This window comes from Mercenaria mercenaria, chromosome 1 (genome assembly GCF_021730395.1).
Source record: "Mercenaria mercenaria strain notata chromosome 1, MADL_Memer_1, whole genome shotgun sequence".
In the NCBI taxonomy this organism is placed as follows: Eukaryota; Metazoa; Mollusca; class Bivalvia; order Venerida; family Veneridae; genus Mercenaria; species Mercenaria mercenaria.
Window position 1 is genome coordinate 2,009,594 of NC_069361.1, and position 25,899 is coordinate 2,035,492.

At 34.2% G+C, this 25,899-nt stretch overlaps 2 protein-coding genes across 4 annotated transcripts in view; both read right to left on the minus strand.

Moving 5' to 3' along the window:
• Window positions 1–4,513: 4,513 nt before the first annotated feature.
• Window positions 4,514–11,486, minus strand: LOC123545180 (solute carrier family 52, riboflavin transporter, member 3-B-like). 2 transcript variants are annotated; one of them, XM_045331515.2, is made up of 3 exons: window positions 11,369–11,486; window positions 5,313–6,500; window positions 4,514–4,960 (listed from the first exon to the last, which is right to left on the minus strand). In XM_045331515.2, exons 2-3 carry the CDS (start codon window positions 6,444–6,446, stop codon window positions 4,763–4,765), a joined length of 1,332 nt encoding a protein of 443 aa, XP_045187450.2. In that variant the 5' UTR covers window positions 6,447–6,500; window positions 11,369–11,486; the 3' UTR covers window positions 4,514–4,762. The 2 variants fall into 2 exon arrangements, with proteins under 2 accessions (XP_045187450.2, XP_045187451.2); XM_045331516.2 differs by having other exon boundaries at window positions 11,349–11,471.
• Window positions 11,487–12,618: 1,132 nt separating this feature from the next.
• Window positions 12,619–25,899, minus strand: part of LOC123545179 (tectonin beta-propeller repeat-containing protein 2-like) — a 54,181-nt gene continuing 40,900 nt past the window's right edge. For both annotated transcript variants that reach the window (XM_053537879.1, XM_053537878.1), the window contains 6 exons: window positions 24,912–25,001; window positions 23,575–23,814; window positions 23,210–23,397; window positions 22,813–22,903; window positions 22,490–22,639; window positions 12,619–22,147 (listed from right to left, as the gene is read on the minus strand). In XM_053537879.1, coding sequence (XP_053393854.1) covers window positions 21,978–22,147; window positions 22,490–22,639; window positions 22,813–22,903; window positions 23,210–23,397; window positions 23,575–23,814; window positions 24,912–25,001 — 929 coding nt within the window. In that variant the 3' untranslated portion in view covers window positions 12,619–21,977. The remainder of the gene's footprint in view (window positions 22,148–22,489; window positions 22,640–22,812; window positions 22,904–23,209; window positions 23,398–23,574; window positions 23,815–24,911; window positions 25,002–25,899) is intronic.

Here is a 25,899-nt window from a genome sequence, read left to right on the forward strand (position 1 = left end):
ACCCTGGCGTCGGCGTCACACCTTGGTTAAGTTTTTGCATGCAAGTACATACAGCTATCATTTAAAGGCATATAGCTTTGAAACTTATTTATTCTTTTTCTAGGTCAATTACCAACCTCTCTGGGTCAAGTCCCATAACTCTGACATGTATTTTGAGCAAATTATGCCCCCTTTTGGACTTAGAAAATTTTGGTTAAAGTTTTACATGCAAGTTACTATCTCCAAAACTAATGCAGATATTGATTTGAAACTTCACATGTGTCTTCGGGGTTATAAAGCTAGTTGATAGCAGCAAGTCCCATAACTGTAACCTTCATTTTTGCCAAATTATGCCCCCTTTTGGACTTAAAAAATTCTGGTTAAAGTTTTGCATGCAAGTACATACAGCTATTTCTAAAAGGCATATAGATTTGAAACTTATTTTTTCTTTTTCTAGATCAATTACCAACCTCACTGGGTCAAGTCCCATAACTCTGACATGTATTTTGATCAAATTATGCCCCCTTTTAGACTTAGAAAATTTTGGTTAAAGTTTTACATGCAAGTTACTATCTCCAAAACTAATGCAGATATTGATTTGAAACTTCACATGTGTCTTCAGGGTTATAAAACTAGTTGATAGCATCAAGTCCCATAACTCTGACTTTCATTTTTGCCAAATTATGCCCCCTTTTGGACTTAGCAAATTCTGGTTAAAGTTTTGCGTGCAAGTACATACAGCAATTACTAAAAGGCATATGGATTTGAAACTTATTTTTTCTTTTTCTAGATCAATTACCAACCTCACTGGGTCAAGTCCCATAACTCTGGCATGTATTTTGGGCAAATTATGCCCCCTTTTGGACTTTGAAAATTCTGGTTAAAGTTTTACATGCAATTTCTATCTCCAAAACTAATGCAGATATTGAACTGAAGCTTCACATGTGCCTTCGGGGTTATAAAACTAGTTGATAGCAGCAAGTCCCATAACTGATATGCATTTTGGTCAAATTTTGTCCCCTTTTGAACTTAAAACTCTTTTGATATTTAACCTTTTTGGGTAATATTTTCCTGCTTCTGGGACAATATTTCGAATAGTCGAGCTTGGCTGTCTTACGGACAGCTCTTGTTATTAAATATGTTGAAAATTGAAGATTAGTTTTAAAAATGTTGTTTCACCTAGAATTATACCTTGGATTATCAAGTTCCAGTGAGAACTTTGTTCGTAAACTTGCAGTATATTTATAAGTTATTAACTTTGTATGTTGATATATGCATGAGTTCTGCAGCAGTGATATTACGCGACTCAAGTTGCGCAATATTATTTGCGAAAGAACGAGTCCATATATCCACATACAAAGTTGATAACCTTTTTATTACATACCCACTATCAAATAACTAATTTATGTCTAAATTATCGTTCTGTAAAGAAAGACAGGAAAAATACGAAAAGAATTTCTCCAAAAATGTAATAAATAAATCAAAATGACGCGCATTAATATTTTCCGCGAAAGTGACGTCAACTTGTTGTTGTAACGTGCACGCCATGGACGTTGTGCGATTCTTTCCATAACAACGTTAAGAAAACATTCCACATCCGATATGAAAGCATTCCACGTTAATATGGAAAAATATTGCACGATCGCGGTCCATTGAAACTCAATGGAAAATATTTTTAGGTATGTAATAAATATATATATATGTGAACAATGTTTATATCTGTTCACATATTAACTTGGACAATACCATGCAATGCTATGATGAGAGTTTAGCCTACCTCTTTTATGACTTATCAGACGAAGAGCACTAAACTAAGTGTACATGTACATGGTGGAGATGTCAGTAAGATTGCAATATGGGCCACTGGGGTCAAGTCACTTACTATAATTAGAACAAGAGCTGTCAGTGGTCAGCGCGCTCGACTATTCTCAGTGCTTGATAGTATAATATAAGCAATGAGTAAAACTTTAACATTACAATAAGCATATTCTAAGTCGAAAAGGGGCCATAATTAAGTCAAAATGCTTGATAGAGTTGCCTCCTCCTTTTTACAGACTGGGGTCATGATGGTAAACAAGTATGCAAAATATGAAAGCAATATCTCAATGGACTTTGAAAATATTTGGAGTGGTACGCAAACTTTAACATTTATTCTAAGTGGAAAAGGGGCCATAATTCAGTCAAAATGCTTGATAGAGTTGCCTCCTCCTTTTTACAGACTGGGGTCATGATGGTAAACAAGTATGCAAAATATGAAAGTAATATCTCAATGGACTTTGAAAATATTTGGGGTGGTACACAAACTTTAACATTTATTCTAAGTTGAAAAGGGGCCATAATTCAGTCAAAATGCTTCATAGAGTTGCCTCCTCCTTTTTACAGACTGGGGTCATGCAAAATATGAAAGCAATATCTCAATGGACTTTGAAAATATTTTGGGTGGTACTTTAACATTTGTGTGACACTCACGCCGACGCCGGGGCGAGCAGGATAGCTCCCCTATTCTTCGAATAGTCGAGCTAAAAACGGTTTCTGCTCAGTATCTTAATTTGGGTGCACATGTTGTTATAAAACTGTAGTGTGTTTAGCTCTTATCTTTACAAAAGTTTGGATTGTATTGGATGTCACTCAGGTCAAGGTCAAGGTCATTGATACTAAAAAAAAGTGTTGACACACAATATCTTTAGTTTGGGTATAACTACTGTCACCAAATATGGTGTGTAGCTAGCTTTTATTGCCATCCATCATTGTACTGAAATTCAACAGAGTATCTTCTCAATGTGAAGACCATTGCATTAGTAACATCAACCAACTGAACAATAGTTTATGTACAATTCATCTGTAGAAAAACTCACAGCATGCTACTCGAAGATTGGACTGATCTGACACTAGATTAGGCAATATGGTTATGAGCTAATTATTTTTTAACCCTTAGCCTGCTGACAGCAAGTGGTTTAGCATTTGCGATCAGTGCAGACCAAGATCAGCCTGCAAGAACGTGCAGGCTACTCATGGTCTGCACTGTTCTCTACTCATTTAATAAATTCTACTGAACACCCATTTGAATAAGAAGTGTTACTGCCGAAATTGAATGATGGACCAGTCCATTTTAGAAATTTAGCAGGGTAAGGGTTAAATACAATGCTAGCATTACAAACATTGCACATGATATATATATTTGGTAATTGGATGCCAGCTGCATATATATTACACCTGCTTATAGTGTTGTAAACACACTACAACTATGCAGTTTCTAGCATTATGTGTAAATGTACATTGCTATTCATATTCAAGTGTCCGATGTCAAACATTGAAAACTGATTTTGTGGCAGTGCCCCATTTCCTGATTTTGTTTTGGAATCGTAAAGCCAAACTTGTTATACAGCCACAATTAAAATGAAATTTTTTATTGGGGCTATATTGGAATCTCTTTATCTAATCCAGCGCTCAGTCTGACCAAACAGAAACATTTTAGACAAAACATTTGTTTTATAGACGCCAGTGAATGGAATTTAATATAACTTGGTACAATTATAGATTGCAATTTCAGAATGATGACCCTTTTTGTTCTTGATTTTTCAGCATTTTACTCCATACCTACTGTAAAGGGAAAAATATTCAAGACAATGTCCAGAAATTGTGTTCCAATAGTGCTGATAGATAGTTAAGGTCAAAAAAAAGTTTGAGCCTCGCATTTTCAATCTGGTCAATTTCTGTCCTGGTTACTAGTAACCGATTGAAGAGTTTTCATGTTCCAGTTGTGCCGATCAAAGTTTAGGGTCAGATCTGAAAACAAAAAATTTCAGCCTTGGCATATAAGGTCGGGTCCCTATCTCGTAAACCCCACAAAAAAAGTTCAAGGAAGTTAAGTTAATTGATATACTCATCAAAACAGTATCCAGTTTTGCCAGCCCAAGGTCACTGTCACAGGTTAAAGTAAGAGCATTGCATTTTGTGTCCAATTAATTCATATTTCCTAAAACCTCTTAAAGACTTGAGGAAAGTCAGATAGTGCACCACCTTTACCACTGGAATGCAGGATCGCAGATTTTTCAGTCATGTTAAGCCTTTTCATATTATAGTCTACTCATATACATGTATTTATAAATTCTGTAGCCCCACCAAGACATAAAGGCCCGATAAGACCAAAAAAACCTGTGCCAGAACCAGAGCTTAAAAGTGTGTCCCCAACTGTTGAACATGCTATATAGAACACACTTCCCAACCAGGTCAAGTTCATAGGTCAAGGTCATTTGTAAGGTGCAAAACTTTCTTAATTTTTTTTTTAACATACAGTTTGTAAGTTTTATTCAAGCATGTCATGGCAGCAGACACATTCCTTATTCAATACATTTGAAAGAGATGTAACAAGTCTTGAAATTTAAAAGGACAGACTAGAATTCCATTGTGATCCATGAAAAATAAAACTATAGATATGAAAGTCAAAGTCCTTTCTTCCAAAAGCTCTTAAATCATACTCAGTACAATTGAATACACCATTATGTAGTTATTTTGCACAGTAAAAATAGACTAGTTTACTTCTCAGTAACTCCTTTATTCTTTCTAAACATCCTGCCTATAACGAAAAAACAAAATACACAATCAGTTGGTTATTTTTGTATCTTGAACTTTGTTTTGATACAGTGCTAGAATTCATCTTTGAAGAAAAATCAAAGCCCATTTTGGTAATAAACAATGTTGTCTTTGAAAGCAGATGGGGTCACTAGGAAATGACACTTTGAACTGTTCATATCGACATGTAAATGCCAACTTATTTATTATATTAAGTGCAAGCAGCTTTCTGATGAAACAGTTTTAGTTGGTTTACAATGAGGAACATAAGAATTGCACCAATAGCTGACCCAACTTGAGTAACAATTCCGCACCAAAGCAGAGCCATTCTCCCACGGAGTCGTAGTACTGTAGCTATGCTGACCTTGGAAAAGGTCATTAGTGCTGTCACAAGTATAGATGCTGTTACCTGCAATGAACAAGATGGGCATAGGGAATATACTATTTACATGTTTTTCTAAGCAGCAGGTTCTTACTGTATACCTGTACTTACCAAGTTCTTACTGTATACCTGTACATACCAAGTTCTTACTGTATACCTGTACTTACCAAGTTCTTACTGTATACCTGTACTTACCAAGTTTATGTAGCGCAGATATGATACGACAGATTTTGTAACAACTTTTGCAAACTCGGTACATAATGTGTTTTATGTAAACAGATGTAAATAACCAATTTTTTATGGTATTAGTGCTCACATTGTATTAAATGCTTAATTTAAAAACAAAATCAGTGGATAAATGCATTAGTTTTCTACTTACAATGATAACTGCCCCGATATCTTCTCCAGCCATAGGAGGTGTTGGACTTTCAGCAGCAATGATTAGAACATAAATTCCAATACCAAAACCAGTCAACACAGTACTTCCTATAACCCACATGGACAGAACAGGCAGGAAGAATGCAACTAGGCAAGTTAGCGGATTGGCTATACTTGATAATGTTGCAGATAGGTGGTAAGCCTGATCCCCGTATGGTATTGTTGCATATGATGAAACAGACGGAAGAACACCATTGGTCAATGCATTTATAAATGCCACTTGGACTAAAAGAGTTATAAATTTACGTCTGCTTATCACAACTGAATTGTCAGTAACAGAAATACTACACTGAAGTTCACTTTCCTCGTTCCGAAATTCACTATAGCTGTAAGATGGAGAATCAGCATTTCTAAATCTTACTTCACTAGAAACGTCAGCATTTAAAGACACGTGTTCCTCTTTACAGTATGGCAAATAATGCAGCAGAGAAAATGCTAGACCGCAAATTATCATAATTGAAAACAGGAAGTAGAAAAAATCTTCAACTGGAAAATGTGGTGGATTATATTCAGCAACTATTTCTGTTTCGTTTGTTGTGAAGTTCACTGTTTTATTCACACATATTGTTTTGCCTACACCTTGTCCTATAGCAACCAGACTGGGAACCAGCCCACTTAATCCCTCACCTATATACAGTGCCGAGATATACTGTGGTTTGAAAATTGACATATATGGTAAAAACACGACCGAGGATGTGCAGTCAACTAGAGAAAGTAGGAACGTAGAAACAAGTAGTCCTGTACTGTGTTTTACTCCACCTACATAACTTGTGTCCTTCCAGAAAAATACTAAAAGTAAACATGCTGTTGTTCCCAAAACAACAATGATGAAAACACCATGTTTCTCATTAAATTCGTTTGGTGCAACTTTGTTCACAAGTATGTAAAGCAGAGGTCCAACATTGGCAATCTGAGCAATAATGGTAATGTATGATGGAAGGCTCCATCCCTCTGGTGATTGGTCAACAAGGATAGGTAGCTCCACCCACATTCCATTTATAGCTACCCATGATCCCATTCCAAACAGGATCACCAGGATGTAGACTGGTATCTTTACACTAGGGAAGCAGTCCATCTTTATTCTACTGACAAACTACCACTTCACTTCAAATATCTTGACCAAGTTTACCTGTAGAAGAAAATAAGTTCAAATGATGAACTTTTTAAGAAAAGGTATTGTCTGTAATTAGTGACCCGACACTCGGCGATCTTCACCAATATTTTCATATTTGTATCCTGAAAATTCATATTACTAAACTAAGTTATAATTAATATAGTGAACCCAATGACATGGTGGCATGTGGTGCAGGGTCTGACTTCCATGCACATTGCAATAGATCCCACCTCAGACCCTTATCTTTTCGTTCAATGTAATGTAATATTATCAATATTACTTTTATTCTTACATTATTTATGTCATAAATTTAATGATTTTTCTTTTTTTTCTTGTAGTTTTTTTCTGGGAACACTGGTGACATTAGTCATTAATTTTGTCTTTTTATCTAAGATGCTTCTAAAGATTATTTCACACTTTCTGGAACTTTAAACTTTTGTAGTTCTTTCAATAAGTGAACCATTAAAAATCATGATAAGTTTGATCAGATCAGTAGCTATTTTCCAGCCTTGAAAAAAAAGATACGTAGGACTTGAACCCACAACCCTGAGTTTTGCAGCTTAACATTTTGTCCATATAGCTAACTGCACATGCGACATTATCAGTTAAGAAATATATATGCAATAATTACTAGGCTTGGAAACAGAAAATTGATTTACATAAATTAACAGGGAAATCCATCTATTGTCTGTATAAGTACTGACCTGGCATTCATGAATATTCAGTAAGAAAAAGAACAATGCTGACATTCATAATTGGTCTACCAATGCTAGTCACATGTCCTGAATATGTTTGAAATCCACAAAGTACTTCTCTGAAAATTTTACTATAGATTGAGATCTGTGTGCTTATTTTCCAGATAGATCTGCAATTTCAACCTTATTTTATGACATTATTTAAAATTATTTCATATGTCAACATTTTGTGATTACATAACAAAATTATTTTAGTTTAGGGTTAACAAGTTGCTGTTACGCGCATATAGCCAATCTGCGCATTTGGTAAATCGCGCAGCGCAAATAACCAATTTGTTATCTGCGCAAAGATTTGTAAATCGGGCAACCTTATATATTTCTTATATGCGCAGGGTTACTGTCTTGCGCGTTTGGTAAATGAGTCTGCGCTTTTAACATATGGATGATATCTCCCGATAAAATTGAATATCATTAGAGGGTTAGATTTGTAGGCCTATATAAAACTGTTTAATTTTAAAACTGTCGGTGATCAGGCACGCGTAAAGGTGTGAATTGACTGTGCTTAATTTGTAAAGAACAAGAAAAACATTTTTTTAAAGTAAATGAGCTTATTTATGCGGTAATTTCAATGAGATGCTCACGTCCCTGGTAGTTTATGGACTAAAAATTTCTGTTGACGGCGGTTTTAAGAGTCATTTGTCATAGGTGTTAAAAAACTTTAAAATGATACAAAATATCCAAAGTATATTTAATAACACAAGTTTTTTTTATTTATTTTTTTTTTATTTATTTTTTTTTTAATTTTTAAACGCCGTAGCCTGTGCGGGATGTCGATCCAGCGCTAATATCAAATCCTGAAATGACACCGATATTTCAAATATATATTGATTATTTCTTACAGATCGTATTGATATTTTTTAATGTTTTGTAGTACAAAAGAGTAATTTTCGCCAGAACGTGAACGAATTTTTGTTGCTGCGCAAGATGTGTCCTGCGCTAATAGAAAATCCGGAAATTACTCTGATAATAACTGCCATAAACCGTGCTAACTTTTACATTGTTTAACAATTACAGACTGATATTGCAAATCTTGGTTTTAAAAATGTGTCATAAATTTATTTCAACATCAGTAAATTCATGGAAGTCGGTCACCAGGTTTCAATATCTGCAGTATGATACAATATGCAATAAATCTCAAACATGCGTGAAGGTGTGATTTCCTTCGGATAGCCACATCGTCCTCTCTATTCTTTTCATAACTGATTCGATCACACGCAGTCATTTTATACCGGATATAGGACATAAAGAAGATTTACATAAAAGACTGAATTGCCACACACTTACCACAATTCACCATATCGCTTTTTTTCATCATACCAACGCATATCTCTTGACATGGCCAAGATTAAAAATAAAACAAAAATAAACAGACTTAAAAGATGATTCTTACAGATCTTTTATACTTATATCATTTTTAATGTTTTATAGTGAGACAGATAGAATAACTAATAAGTTTCGTCAAAATGTGAACGAAATATTACATTTTGTAGGTGCGCAAGATGTGTGTCCTGCGTTAATAGAACTCTGAAAATTACTCCAATAACCTGAATATGTTTTATAAACCATTTTAACTTTTACTTCGTTTTTCGATTACAATCTAAAAATGTAGTTTTTGAAAATCTGAATATAATGTTTCACCGTAGCCTGCGCGGGATGTTGTTCCTGCGCTAATAGCAAATTCTGAACTGACGCCGATATTTCAAACATATTTCAATTCTAAAGGATGCTATTTATGTAACTTCATAAAAAATGTTTTCGGAGTAGAAAAAAATAGAGAGAAGCCTGATTTCTGTCATAACGAGAACGAAATATTACATTTGTTATCTGCGCAAGATGTGTTTGCCCTGCGCTAGTAAAAAAATCTGGAAATAATCCTGATAACTTGGATATCTTTCATAAACCATGCTAACTTTATCATTGTTTTGTGATTACAGGCTGAAATTGTAGCTTTTGATAAATGAAAACTTTGCTATTAGCGCAGGGCCGACCTCCCACGCAAGTTACAGGTGTAACATTATAGATCCATTTAGATTTGTAAAAAAAAAATATTGTTTTAGTCTGTAATCGTAAATCAAAGTAAAAGTTAATATGGTTTATAAAAGATATTCAAGTTATTAGAGTAATTTCCAGATATATTATTAGCGCAGACACACATCTTGCGCAGATAAAAAATGTAATATTTCGTTCTCGTTATGACAGAAATCACTCTTTTTATATTCATTTTTCAAAGTATTCATTTGAAAGTTACATAAATAGTATGTTTTATGAATGAAATATATTTGAAATACAGTGTAATTTCAAACTTTGCTATTAGCGCAGGACCGACCTCCCACGCAAGTTACAGGTGTAACATTATAGATCCATTTAGAAAAATTATAGTTTTAGTTCGTAATCGTAAATCAAAGTAAAAGTTAATACGATTTATAAAAGATATTCAAGCTTTTAGAGTAATGTCCAGATTTATTATTAGCGCAGACACACATCTTGCGCAGATAAAAAATGTAATATTTCGTTCTCGCTATGACAGAAATCACTCTTTTTCTAATCATTTTCTTTACAGTATTCATTTGAAAGTTACATAAATAGTATGTTTTATGAATGAAATATATTTGAAATACAGTGTAATTTCAAACTTTGCTATTAGCGCAGGACCGACCTCCCACACAAGTTACAGGTGTAACATTATAGATCCATTTAGATTTGTAAAAAAAACTACAGTTTTAGTCTGTAATCGTAAATCTAAGTAAAAGTTAATATGATTTATAAAAGATATTCAAGTTATCAGAGTAATTTCTAGATTTATTATTAGCGCAGACACACAACTTGCGCAGATAAAAAATGTAATATTTCGTTCTCGTTATGACAGAAATCACACTTTTTATAGTCATTTTTTACAGTATTCATTTGAAAGTTACATAAATAGTATGTTTTATGAATGAAATATATTTGAAATACAGTGTAACTTCAAACTTTGCTATTAGCGCAGGACCGACCTCTCACGCAAGTTACAAGTGCAACATTATAGATCCATTTAGATTTGTAAAAAAAACTATAGTTTTAGTCTGTAATCGTAAATCTAAGTAAAAGTTAATATGATTTATAAAAGATATTCAAGTTATCAGAGTAATTTCCAGATTTTCATTTAGCGCAGGGCACCGAACACATATCTTGTGCAGCTACAAAATATAAAATTTCGTTTACGTTTTGATGAAAATTAGGCCTACTCATTATTCAATCGATTTTGTACTATAAAATAATAATACTAATACTACTTCTAATAATAATAATATAGATAAGATCTGTAAGAATTTTCTTTTAATTCTGTTTTTTATTTTAATCTTATAGACATGTTGAGAGATATGCTCCCGTTGGTAAAAAGAATATTATTGTGAAATTTCAAGATATTTCAATATAATAAAAAAGAGATTTTGCTAAGTGCTCGGGTGAAGTAGAAAATTATAAAAATAGCCTAAAACATACCAGAGGACGACGTGTGCAAGCTGGAGGAAATCACACCTTCACGCATGTTTGGGTTTTATTGCATCTTGTATAAGATCGGAGGTATTGAAGCCTGGTGACCGACTGCCGTGAATTTACTGATGTAGAAACAAATTTATGACACATAATTTAAGTACCAAGATATTCAGCATTTTTTGACATCTATATTTATTAATAAATTGACCAACTGCATGATTTATCAAACACGAAATGCAAATTTCTGATATATAAAGTTACATTTGTTATTTGCGCTGTGCATTTGGTAAATCGCGCAGGGTAAATTTATCCTGCGCAACAATTGGTAAATCGTTGCGCATATAAGCAACGTACAAAAATTTGTTATATGCGCTGCGCGTTTGGTAAATAGCGCAGATTGGTTATTTGCGCTCAACATTGCCATTATTTTGTGGCATAGCTGCCCAATTCATACCAATCTCGCTCTTTATTCCATACTATCTGAACAAATGATATTTTTTCAAACAATTCACATGCACAATTACCTTAAAACAATGTTACAGTATAATCATGTTGTGCATATTTAATAAAACAGCTAATTAATGTAACATTTTCTTCGTTATAAATAAATTTATATCAGCTGATTTAAACATACTGTATGTATAATCACTAAACCTGCATAAATCCATTTTTGGTGTTTTCACTCCATTTTGTTCACTATTTTCTGTTTTATATAACATAATAAATTAGTTCCATAGTCCACTGCACTGTTTACATTATGGTAGCTATTTTTAGCACACACAAATGACAATCAGCAGTGACAGTTGTAAACTGGTTATTGTCAGCGGGGTCCTTTTTTTTAAGGCCAAGTGAATAATTGAAGTATATAACTAAATTATAATTGATATTATGCCTTTCTAGTTTGTATTTAGACAATGTTGTAACTTGCCTTGACACCTGAAACATGCACTGAACATACTTTGAAACATCAAAAGAATTTTAAATAAATCAAAAAGTTTACTGTTTACAGTAACATTTAAAAATAACTGTCATTTGAGGCATGAATGGGCCTAAAGGTAAACTATCAGTTATTGTATGCAAATTTTGAGATAACCATATTTAGTTTGATAAATACATTTGTAGATAAAGTAATCAAGGGTTGAGGTATTAAAAATATATTTATTTTTTTTGCCTTTTAAGTTCATCAAAGAGTATATCATTGTTGTTATTTTTTTCAAAAAGAAAAATGTTTTACTGCAGATATGATCATATTACTAAATAATAAAGAATTAACTTTCAGTTTCAAATAATAATAGATATTGTATTTCTACAAGGATGATGAAGTGTGCATTGTTTATGTATGTTTTTATTATACCATGTTTGCCTACTGCTAACAGCTGTTATCATGGACCAGTTCCAGCTCATTTTAAGGCATCGGCTTTGATATAGACCAGAGTTGGCTAGTCTCGACTTTGTTGGTTCATGGTTCAGCATTGTGCCAGTGTATGGTCAGACCAGGGCTGGCTTGTGTTGACTGTGGATTTACACTGGCTCAAATTTTCACTGGCTGTTTAAACACAGATCATCTATTTCCTCAACAGCAATCAGAGTGGTTGAACAATCGAAATTGGCCCTAGAATCAGCTACTGTATCAGTGCTAGAATAAGGGCCTGTATTAATACAAGGTTTAATATCTGAGTCAAAATGCCGTTTTTAATCTCTTAACTGTTTATATACTCTTCTTTTAATAAAACTGTCGTCTTGATTTTTCAACACTTCACAAATACATTAGTATTGCTTTTACCCTCCTGTACATTTCTTCTTTTAAATCTCTCGCACAGACGTGCACCTGCACGTAATACTCGGAAAGAGGGCGTGGCAGTATAAATAGATAGTTAAGAGTCTGAAAAGATTTACAAGACATAAAATGTTTCACAAATAGCATTTTATTCAGATTAAATAATTAACAATAGAGTAAATAAATTAATACACTCAATCACAGAATTGAAGCTATAAAAGCAGCAATAAATCAACAGCTTTACTGGTATGCTTAGTGGACTTATATATTGTCTATATTAATGAATAGCATACATTTTGAGTTTTAACATAAAAATTAAAGCTATAACCAAATGTTTATTCAGTATCGGCTGAAACTTTAAAGTGTTTTTGATAAAAAATAATTCAGGAGAACATTTACAAAAACAGGTGATATGCTTCACAAAGATTTTAACACTTATCCTGCTAAATTTATATAATGAACTTGTCCATCTTTCAATTTGGACAGAACCATTAGCTGTTAAAAGGGGTTCTTACCAAAAGATACTGACTGAATGGCGAACAGTGCAGTTCTTGATCAGACTGCACAGATGTGCAGACTCGTAATGATCTACACTGGTCGCAAAGGCAGAATCAGTCGTGTCCAGCATGATAAGGGTTAATACAGAACTCTGAAGTCATCTAATATTAGCAAGAGCTGTCAGGAGAGACAGCTAACTCAACTTCATCAGTGCTTTATTTTGTGAAAAATGGCACAACCAAAGAGAAAATGAAAGATTACCTTGATAGAAACGTTGTATCTAGAAACAGTTCAGTAACATACAAATGGGCAATGATAGCCCTAGATCGCTCACATGAGTTTAAGAGCTGAAACAGGCTAGAGAGTTTAATATTTGGGAAGGAGGACATAATATTGTCCAGGTGTTGAAAGTTTCAGAGGCAGCAGGTGTTGATTAAATAAGACAGATCGTAAACAGTTCAAACACTATATGCTTCTTAGATCTTTAAAATTTGAAGGAAACAAGGAGCTGCGTTCAGTAAACGCTTGATGCCCCCGGTGGTATCCTTGTCGATACAAAGCAACCTAAGTCCAAAACAAGGTCAAGGTTAAACTGAGGTCAGGTGATGTTTGAAGATGAGGAATGGTCACAGGCTGCATCTGTATTAGTATCAATTCATTCTTGTAAGCGGTATTAATGCTAGACGAAACGGTCCCATTTGGTTAACCAAGAGATGACCCATATAAAGCAACCTAAGTCCAAAATGAGGTCAAGGTCAAACTGAGGTCAGGTGATGTTTGAAGATGAGGAATGGTCATAGGTTACATCTGTATTAGTATCAATTCATTCTTGTAAGCGGTATTGATGATAGACAAAATGGTCCCATTTGGTTAACCAAGAGATGGCCCATATAAAGCAACCCAAGTCCAAAATGAGGTCAAGGTCAAGGTCAAATTGAGGTCAGGTGATGTCTGAAGATGAGGAATGGTCACAGGTTACATTTGCATTAGTATCAAGTCATTCTAGTAAGGGGTATTGATGCTAGACGAAACGGTCCCATTTGGTTAACCTTGTACGGACGGACGGACAGGACGATCACTATATGCCTCCCGCATCAGTAGATGCCGGGGGCATAAAAACACACAAAGAACTGGAGCAGGCAGAGGGTGTTCCAGAAGGTCTCTTTATAACAATTATCTGCATTCAGTGGTTCTTGAGAAGATGTTTAAATGTATTTCAAACTATAGCTCAAATGGCCCCTAACAGGGGGCCTGGTTTGGAAAATGACCTTACAATGATGCTACTGACCATGTCTGGTGATGTTGTTTAAACTTAATTTAAGGTATTTCTATTTTTAGCTCTAGAAGCTCCTAAATTTGGCCAAAGGCTCCCATATGAACGAAATTGGGAGAGGACCTTACAATACTGCTACAGACCAAGTGTGATGATGAGAAGTTCCTTAAAGGATTTCTATTTTTAGCTCTAGCAGCCCATACAATGGTCCAAGTGCCCCCATTCAAACAAAATTAGGACAGGAACATTATAATGATGCTACAGGCCAAATTTGATGAAGATCCATCAAGTGATTCATGACAAGAAGTCATCTGAAGGTTTTTCCATGTTTAACTCTGGTGGCCCCTATTATGGACCAACCTGAAACATTGGAACAAATTTGCTAGACGACTATGCTACTAACCATGTCTGGTGTAATTCTGACAGACCATTAGTTTCAGAGGAGATGTTACCTGAAGGAAAGTGTGTGGATGTATAGACTGAAAACATACCGTGAGCGATCACAATAGCTCACTGTTGAGCTAAAACACACTAACTAGGAAAGACGGAAAAATGGTAATTTTGTTTATTGTGTATTAAAAGTAATCTAGTTGCATAATCCATTTTAATTCTTAAGTCACCCATTAAATAGTAAATTCAATTTTAAATTATTATTATCTAACAAATAATTTCATTAACAGAAAGTAGGATTTATTTCATAATGCTAAGCATGTCAACACAAATATGGTTTAACAAAAACACATGGTTCAAGTTACATCTTTATAAAACATGATATGAACAAAAATAATTACATCATAATTTTATTGTATTAAAAAAGACCCAAAGATTTCACGCTGCTGGAAGTTTCAACATATTGTCAATTTCCTGCTTATACATTGTGTATATACTTGCTGACTATAAAGTAAATGTAATGAGACAATAAATATGAGTATTATGAAAGAATTATACAAATCAAATGCTTTGATTCTACATAAATCTTGTATATAAAACATTCTTATATACCACTCCAATGTATTTTCTTAGAAAGTTATTCTGGCTTTAACAAATCATAATTTTGATGTCTCGCATTCTGATACATCATAACAGGACATACTGTATAGCGGATTATATTCACGGTGCCAAATGTTCGCGTTTTTTGAAGAGTTTTGAATTCGCAGTGTCTTAATTTCGTGGAAACTACTTCAACCACGAATTTTAAACCTTGGTTGTAAACAACAGAAAGGGTGGTCACTCTCCTAAGACATGCAAATAATAATAAATATGCAAATTTTAAGGCAGATTGAAAACGAAAGTAGGATTTACATCGACACCCAAATAAATTACCTCGTTTGCGGAGAGCGGAATCGGTCTCACTAAACTATCGATTTTTGTTTTCTTGAAAATAAAACCAATAAAATACTGTTCTATTTGATGTTTCCTTTTTAAATTTAGATATTTTTATGAATGAATAGAAAGCAATTTTCAATATCTCGGAATGGCATTTTTCAAAATGTCAGCAACTTCTCAATTCAGGATTTTTCATATTTCTTTCTTCAAAATACTATTTAATTTATATAAAATTAGGTGGTGAATGTACCCCAACACACACTGACACAGTACTTTGCAATTTGACGCACAAAATATAAAGTAACAAAAACAAAGTCAATAATGTTGATAAGTAAAGTTTGTAATTGAGTGGTCTTCCTTGATGAAATGTGTATATTCACGGTAACAAATCAAAGGCCTGAAGGGCCTGAGTCGGCTAATGATTGATGTACTGACAGTATAGTCTACCAGTTTCAGTTTGTTTTTAGTTTTTTTCCCCAACTAAAGAGAGATTTTGTTACAATAAATGAAATAAACATTCGGTCGATGCCTAGTAAAACTTTGTTTGACATTATACAAGTATTTAAACCCAATATATTTCTCTAAAATTGAAGAGTGGTTCGCAGAAATAAAAATGTTGAAAGTACAAACTACAATTTGACAGCTGACACTAAGATACTGCCCATGACTTTATATATTTTTCCAGTAAACATTTGCCTCCGGCATTGCCAAAAGAGGCAATTATCGGCTGGTATATATTCGCACATGATAAAATTTGAATATGACAATTTATAATATTAAAATTTTACAGCGCGGATTGCCACATACAATTTGTAACGGATGGACGAAAGAACTGATATTTTACAGATATTATAATGGGCCTGGCGATAGCCTTGTCATATGTTAGGTATTGTTCAATCATATTATAACTGATGTCAATTTAAAGTATACTTACTTTTGCGTTTAGAGATACATGTATGTAAATGTTGCCGAGTGTCAATATATAGTGTAACCGATATTAATAAATGCAGTTCTTTTTTAGTTAAAACTATCATTTATTCTATTTCAGACTTGTTAACCCCTTAAAAATCATGTCTGTTATCCCGAAGTCCATCCACTTTCAATTATCCATTTTGATTCATGTAGACAGACAGGCCCAGACTGGGCAGAAAAATGTTTGAGCCATTTTTACGTGGACGGTAGCAGGGTGGGTGTGGGAAGGGGTGTTTCTTGCCGCTTTAAATTGCAGTCAGATTTTGAAATGGACATTGCGGCAGGTGGTAAAAGGGCAAATGTATCAAACTGTAAAGTGGCAATATGGGGGAAGGGTGTGGGAGGATACCCCCTCCTGCAAGTAGGGTTTGGGGTATTACCACAAGAAATTTTTGAATATGTAGACCCTTGATACAGCCTTTGGTGCGATTTTAACTGAAAATCTTCTGTTTCAATTTCTAAATATTACCTAGATTCTTTCTAGTATTACAATATCCAAAGTATGACTGTCACTTCATCTTTTTACTTTCAGATCATGCCTCAGGACTAGAACATGAGTCTGATATAGATTATATGTAGGTGTAATAAAAATAAATTCTAGAATCATTTCTGTTACAATAATATCTATCATGTATGCTACTTGAATGTTAAAATTTCATAACACAGCTCGATATTTACCCAAAATATTATATCCGGATACGATTACACTTTTCTCCAGTTTCAACAATATATTTTACAAATTGTGATGATACGAAGACATTTAGCAGCAATTGGCAGTATCTGACATTGAAGTTTACGGTTAAATTACCTCTTATTTAAATCTTTTCATAAAAAAGTTGTTTCGTTTCGTCAAAGCAGCCAAACATAGACGATCTACTTTTGATTTCAAAAACTACAAGAAAATACAATTTAATGTTTCGCCGATTTGTTTATTTCTCGAAAAATAAGAAATAAAATCATTTTTAATATCAGTAGTAACTAAAAAACCCAGTAAGAGCTTCTTCTTCCGATAATTTATCCGTTTACTGACTGCAAAATTCAACCCACGCAAAGTCGTAGAAGCGTTGTTATAAACAGGTCACGCGTGTTCGCCGACAAGTGTCCAGAATGTAGTTAGGATTCATCCGCGAAGTCTCGCGGAAGAATTAACGTACTGCACATATCTTATTCGGGTAATTTAAAATGAAGCTGTCATAATTTAATTTCATCGATGTGGTAAACTCTTTGATAAGGGACATTCCAATGCTTTCAGAGGTACCCACTCAATAAAATACTAGCAGTATGTTCTGGAACTATATTTTGTCTTTCGCTGGATGTTACGCAAGCTTTGTAAGCCTGCGCAATTCATAAAATGCACAGCGCAATAAATTTGTTATTTGCGCAATGAATTTAAAGATTATTTTTTGAAACGGACAGGGTAACAAATGGATAATTTGGCTAATAAGTTAATATGCAGTTTTTATTTGAATTTGTGAACATCATATTTGCTATTTTGTGACAAAAGGGCATAAAATTCGTCACCATAATCATATGCGCAAATGTATTACCAAATCCCGCAGAATCGTTATGCGTGTTTATGCTTAATGAGTTACAGCGGAAGAAAATACGTGGCTTTATTCGAGTATTGCACAATTACAAGTCATAAATATGACAGATTACATCGTATATTGGTCATAGCAAATAGGATTGACCTAAATGAACTTCATTCGATCAATGAACTCTTTGAAATTAGAGACAATCTAATGGAACTACATCACTTCGCTGTGTTGTGAGGCCATTTAAGAATGAGAAATCGGGCGATAGCAAGGACTCGTCAAACGCTTGACAGCGTTTAGCCGACTCAAAAATTGCGGTTTTCAGGTTTTGTGCTGCCAATGTTGACCGCGAATATAGCGAAAATTATACCTACGCGAATATAACCCGCTTTACAGTAACTTAAAACCTTTCACCTTCCTTTCAAACATAACTGACAAAACTCTTTTCAAACAGCATTGACATAAACTCATTTCAAACAGCATGAAACCCGGTGGTGTGACGCATACTCTTTTTAAACTGGTGTAAACCCTCCCTTCAAACAGGAAAGATGCAGACTCCGTTCAAAATGATTTCAAACAGCTGTAAAACCCTTGCCTTTCAAACTGGTGTAACCATCACTCATTTCATTCAGGTGGGAAACCCTTTCCTTTCCAACAGGTTTATCCACCATTCTTTCAAATAGTTGTAAAACCCTTGCCTTTCAAAGTGGTTTAGCCATCACTCATTTCAAATAGCCATAAAACCCTTTCCTTTCCATCAATCATTTCATACGGTGTGAAACCTTTTCTTTTCAAACAGGGTGAACCATCACTCATTTCAAACAGTTGTGAAACTCACTGGTGAGACACCCACTCTTTAAAATTGAAACCCTTTCTTTTCAAACCACCACACCTTTCAAACTGGAATAACAATCTCTCCTTTCCAAACAGGTGTGACATCCACTTAATCATCACTCCTCTAAAACTGATGTGACACCCACTGCATTCAAGCTGATGTGAAATTTCTTTGTTTTAACAGGTATTATTTCTACTCTTTTTAAATAGACATATCACCTACTCTTTCAAACAGGTGACATCCACTCTTCAAATGGGTGTGACTACAACTTTTCCAAAAAGGTTTAGCTTTCACTTCTTTTAAACAGATTTTCCCACCACTCCTTTCATAACAGGTGTGGCCACAACTCCCTTCCATGCAAGTCTAACTATCACTCTTTTAAAACCGATGTGACACCCATTCCTTCGTACAAAAGTGATGGCACTAGTCGAACATAAACTAAATAGTAATTACTGCCTTTACACATAATTAAATTTTGTCAATTCTTTCAAATAACCATAATCAAAAATAAACAAGATTAACATCCATATATATGAGCCAAATACTGAAAATTTGTAAAGCAATTTGCATAGCGCACACTGATAAAAGATTTTACGGGAATGTTTATTTTTACCAACAATCTAATGTCAGTTTTTACTACAGATTTGATCACAGATAAGATAATTCTGAAAAAAAAGCAATTAAATTTCATAATAAATACAAAATCATATCCATATACCTGCAAATTATATGAAAATTATATCAAACATTGGACAAACAAGTGCTATCTGTAAACTGATGAATGCTATCCTGTAAACAAAAGGTATTCCAATATTTGGAAACAGGAAATGAAAGAGCATCCGAACAACAATGCAAGATGGATGCCAACGCTGATAAATTATAGATTTAAATTCAGAAATAATATATCCCAAACAGAATCCATGGTCTTTTTTATAAGGTTAAAAGGAAAAATATGATTAAATAAAATGACAAATATATATGAAAATGTGATGGGAAGTGTTAGTTGTGGGGTAGATGTGGGTACAATCATGTCAACATAAAGGGGGAAAAATTATTCAGTATGGTGTAAAGGGGTATATTATATTATTATAAAGGAGCATTTATACTTGGTTACACAAGTATATCCTTACAATAACCACAAGGTAACACAACAGCAACACATTTCTATTTGTTTGGGCCATGTTCCTTAAAAATTGTTACACAAGTTATTCAGATTTCAATAAAAAAATTTAAAGAGTGTTTACTCTTCACCAAGCATGATCCACATAAATGGGACAGTGTTTATACATAGTAGAACATGTATATTCTGACAATATGTGTAAGTTCACTACATAGTAATGTAAGTTTTGGTCAGCTCTCTTGAAAAGTGTAAGAGAACTTACCGACCTAAGCCTTTCAGTAGTATTTTCCATTTTGTAAAATTTCAAAGGACCATAATTTCTATTCTGGGCATGGTACATTCATGTGCTGACAATATTTGCAAGTTCACTTCATAGTGGCAATCTTCTGATGTTTGGATCCTTTAAACATTTTTGGAAGAGTTTTCTGAACAAGTGTTATATAAGTATAAAATTTCAAAGGGCCATAACTCCTAAACTGGACATGATACATTCATGTCGGGATAATATGTGCAAGTTCACTTCAAAGCAATATATTTCTGTCAGCTTGGGTCAGTTTATTTTTATTTTATTTGGGTTTTATGGCGCACCAACACAGTATAGGTTATATGGCGCCAAACAGGACTACAAATTTTGGTTCCACATCTCATTTACATCGAAAGCTTGGGTCAGATCCCTTGAAAACTGAAGGAGGAGTTATCTGGAGAAAGCTTATATATGTTAAGTATTGAGAAATATATACTGCATATTGTAAAATCTAAACGGGCTATATTGCCTAAATCTGGCAAGGTACATTAAAGGACTGATAATATGTGCAAGTTTACTTCAAGTGACACATTTCTTTAAGTTTGGGCTCTTAAAAAGTATGGACAAAGGTTAGACAGACAAAGGAACTGACCAGGCAGCAAATGTATTATTCTCAACACTATTCAGTTTTGTTCTCAGAACATAAAAAGTACATTGTCACAACAACATAAGAAATCTGCATAAACACAAAAAAATAACCTTCAAAATTAAAATTGCACTATAAGGAAATAGTTACATAAAGAAGTAGGTCTGTAATTCATTAAAAAATACTTCCATGCTGTAGAAGAAAGAAGTCTAAGAAATAGATCCTACAATTTCCATTTTTTGTGCATTTTATCAAACTTTTTCACTGCTAGAATGCATTCTGCACGCATTATAATGATTCCTGCAATGGCTGGTAATCAAAACCAGCTCTAGGGGTTTAATGTGTAGACATTATTTTAGGGTAGCAGACTGACTGGCATTTAAGTAGGAACCCTCTGTTTTCTTTCTATTTTTTGTTAATTTGTGATAGATTTAAAAAAAGTAGGTGTAGGAAAAAGGGATGTTCACTACAAAATGTATACTGTTATTTCAGATCTGAAGTTGCTGTAGCTTATATGAAACAAAGAAGTATTTAAATGAACAACTTTAAACCATAAGCAGACCCTCCTTATTGTCTATGTTACACAATAAACAAAAAAAAAAACAAAAAAACAAGCTCTAACTTAAGGTATAATGGCAAGCATTACAATAATCCCAGACTATAAAATTGCATTACACATTGCTTTTGTGAAAAGCTCTACATACTTTGTACGGAATTTCATCAACAAGTAGCTAATCATTGCTGCAGTATTAACCATGTTATACATGTTCCTATAATTAAATTTGACTAACGCACTTTCATACTATTATTATGTCAACATTCCGTTTTATATTTTCAATAGTGTTCGGTAAACAATTCAGAATTGCTTTGGCGTGTAGAACAATATCTAACAAAACACTGCCATTCTTGACTATTATATTTTACATAGAACAATAAACCATCATTTAAAAAAAGCAAATATTTTTTATAAATAATTCGAACCAGTACACATCTATATATTAACTTTGTATGTGGAATGGTTTAAGCCCAGATAATCATTAAACAAATTCCCAGTCAGCATCTTCACTGCCCACACTTTGTCCCCTCGGTGACCTGTGGGTCCCTGGTGTCTCCTGTGGATCATTGGCAGCCCTTACAATGTACTTTGTAAACCTTCGAACCAGCTGGCCATCTTTATTGATGCCCCAGAGAATATTGGTAGGAGTTGCTGAAATATATTATAACACATATGAACACCTAGATGCACTGAACCACAGATGCTTGAGCAAGACTTTGTGTTTTTTCACTGTACATGTATATCAAACAATACACAACCCTACAGTTCATATAACCATTCAGTCAAAGCCACATGCAACCTGTCTAACCAAAAATAATTTTTTATTCGGACTGGTGTCAGATAAAACACATTCTGCTGTATAATTCTGCATTTCATTTTGAGAGATCTAATAGCTTAAAGATAATTACATCCAGCATCCATCCTGTTTTAAAAATATACAATGTAGCTTCCATATGAAACATACGTATAGTTTACATATTTCATTAGTTTTACCTGATATATGTGTTAGTTCACCAGGTAGCTTCTTCCAGTAGTCTCCGGTCACATGATCAGGTGAGATGCCATAACGACACAGAAGTTCTCCAGCGTGGTTCAAAGCAAACACAAAATTGTCAGACAAGGTTAGCTGCATAGCTGGTGATCCTAAAATAAGAAGATAAATGAAAGTTTTTGGAACTTGTATTTATGTAGCAGTCATACATTCGTGGAAAATGACTAATTTCAAGGATTGGGACAGTAAATGGCCCTAGTTCATACTAGCAAAGAGCATGTAATTTAAAAATTCAGGTTTAGAACTTTATTTTTCAGAATTTTACCTGAAACATGGATCCACTTGCGACCTATTGGCATCTCTTGTGTTATTCCTTGTCTTACATACACCTGCCTTCTGTTGTCTATTGCCCATACCTTAAATAAATACTTGTTATTTAACTTTCTTAAAATAACAATAAAACCTCCTGACATACTCAAGTTAAATGCAACATAATACCAAAATTATTTCCTTTCAACCTTAAGTGGTTTAAATTATTCAATATTTCCACCTTCAACATTCACAGGATTTTCTAGACTTACTACCAGGACTGTCACTTTTAACAGTTAACTGTAGCAACTACTTTTTACAGAATATTTCTTTTATTTTTCAAATATTTTCGTTTCACCATCTATTGTAAATCTAAAATTGGAAAATACCTGTTAACTGACACTAAGTCATACCTTCCAATCCTGTTGACATGACACAACTTGTGTAAAGACTGTCTCTCCATTATCTACAGGTAACCAAGCAGCATTGAGACTTAAATCTGTGGGTGCCTTTACACCTATACGATGCCATACCATACCATCACTGTCAACTGCCCATACATTCATGTTGGCACAGGATATATGCACAAGTTGTCTATCATCTGTTGTCAAGGGAAATACATAATATAATACACATAAACATTCTGAAGTATCTTTCATTAAGCTGCACATAAAAAACCCAGAAAACTTCTTTTTAAATTGAAGAACAGTAACCATCAACTTGTATAAATAGTCATTTAAATGTACAAAACACCAAAATATATTTACAACTGATATACCTAATTGTGAGAGATCCAGCTGTGACCATCCTGTGCCTTTGCTTTCCAGGTCACTCATCCCTGTCCGTATAAACACCTCTCCATCATCAGTTAAACCCCACAATGCATCAATGCACACGGACAGACAAACAAACAATATGCCAGTTCCTCGTTTCCGTGGTCCAGGTATAGAACAACAGGTCTGACGATCCGGTGAGAAGGCAAATATATCAGAACTAGGTTGCTGTGCCCATACTACACCTGCAGAAATACAAGATTATATCATGAATCTTTCAATTTACAAGGTCACCATTTTTCACTATATCATGTCTTATTAAACTAGAGCTATCACTAAAGGTGATGAATGTACCTCCCGCATGCACTGACACAGTACATTGCAATTTGACGCACACAAGATTGCATAATTATGTGGACTATGTATATAGACTGTATGTATACAGTTTAGTAACAAAAAACAAATTCCCATAACTATGCAGAATATTTATCTAAAAGAACGTAACATGCACCATGCACAAATAGGGTTGGTACTGATCACTTGTGTGAAGTTTCATTAAATTGTGTGCAAGGGTTCGGAAGATTAGGCGCGCATGTACATAGTATGTTAACAAGAAACAAAGTCCCGTAACTCTGCCCCATGCACAACAACTGTTGTTACTGATCACTTGTGTGAAGTTTTAAATTGTGTCAAGGGGATGAGGAGAGATGGTGCCCACAAGATTGTGTCTATGTATATAGTTTAGTGACAAAAAACAAAGTCCCGTAACTCTGCAAATTTTTTTTCTGAAAGAACCTAACATGCTCCATGCATAACTACTGTTGTTACTGATCACTTGTGTGAAGTTTCATTAAATTGTGTCAAGTGGATGAGGAGAGATAGTGCGCACAAGATTGTGTCTATGTATATAGTATAGTAACAAAAAACAAAGTCCCATAACTCTGTAAGTTTTTTTTCTGAAAGAACCTAACATGCCTCATGCACAACTACTGTTGTTACTGATCACTTGTATGAAGTTTCATTAAATTGTGTCAAGGGGATGAGGAGAGATGGTGCGCACAAGATTTGTCTACGGACAGACAGATGGATGTACTCAGACAGACGGACGGACGGACAGACAGACAACCTGAAACCAGTATACCCCCCCCTTACAACTTTGTTGTCGGGGGGTACAAAAAGATATTTACTGTATCAAAGAGTCTAAAAGAATTTAAAATAGTGTTTCTTTTTCAGTGTATCTTCTAAGACTTATACATTTATGCCTTCCTCAATGGCAAATATTACTGTTTGGACAGAAGCTATATCGTCCTGCAGAATGCAATATATTTTAAGATTAACTTGCCATTAGTCTGGCTAGCTGTACTAGCCACCACTGTTTTCCAACAAAATGTTGCAGCTAAACTCTCTGGATGGGCATCCCTCCAAAGCTGACCTTAAAAAAGAAACATCTGAGATACAGTGAAATCATACATATTGTGGGGCACTTATTTTCATGAATGTTGTGGTTATGTTGATCCACAATAAAAGTTCCAACCAATAATATTCCCATACATTTTATCTTTAAAATTTGATATCCACAAGATTCTTCCCTAATCTCAATATTTAAGTTCCAGACAAAAGTACAAGAAATCATTATTTACAAGCAAATTCAATGAATTGGTATCCCCCGCCGAAAGGGTTTGTGGTGAGGAATGGCAAAAAAAATATATCCGGCAAAAAGTTAAGGATGTTAATAAGAAGCAAATAATTTCATTAGTCAAAATCGATTTAACAGAAAACAAATGTTTAATAAAAGAGTACATTATAAATGTATGATACTCTGATCCTGACTAAAGAATTTATTTTGAATGGGATATGCTTACTGTAATAAGCTTAGCTTTTAAAATTAAATGCAGTTAATTGAAATGTGAGCTTGAAGTTTAACTGGAACGAAATATTGTCTTTGAGTGGTTTGGCACCAGGTGTTGCTGTTTAACATGTACATTTGAACTTAAAAGAACAGATGTTCTTAAGAGAACACAGGTAAGATATCTTGAACATGGCTGAGGACAAGGTTTGTGCAGTCACAACATAATATATTTATTTTTTTAGGGGGTGGAGGTGCGGGGAAACAGGAGAGGAAACAAAATTTCACATGTAGATTATAAATATTGATGGAAAATTAAAAATGAATAAAAGGGTGAAGGGGGGGGGGGGGGGGGGGGGGGGGGCAGAGGATGCATGATCAGTGGTTGGCATGACTGGGTGGAGGAGTGAGGTGGGGGAATGGTACAACTTGCATGTTGATAAATAATCATGGAAGGTTTGAAAAAATCTAAAATAAGAAATGA

Excerpts from the sequence above, each read along its gene's own strand:
- LOC123545180 (XM_045331515.2), bottom strand. The coding sequence starts at position 6,446 with ATGGACTGCTTCCCTAGTGTAAAGATACCAGTCTACATCCTGGTGATC. Across the intron at positions 4,961-5,312 it reads ATATCGGGGCAGTTATCATT|GTAACAGCATCTATACTTGT; the intron begins GTAAGTAGAAAA and ends TGTTCATTGCAG.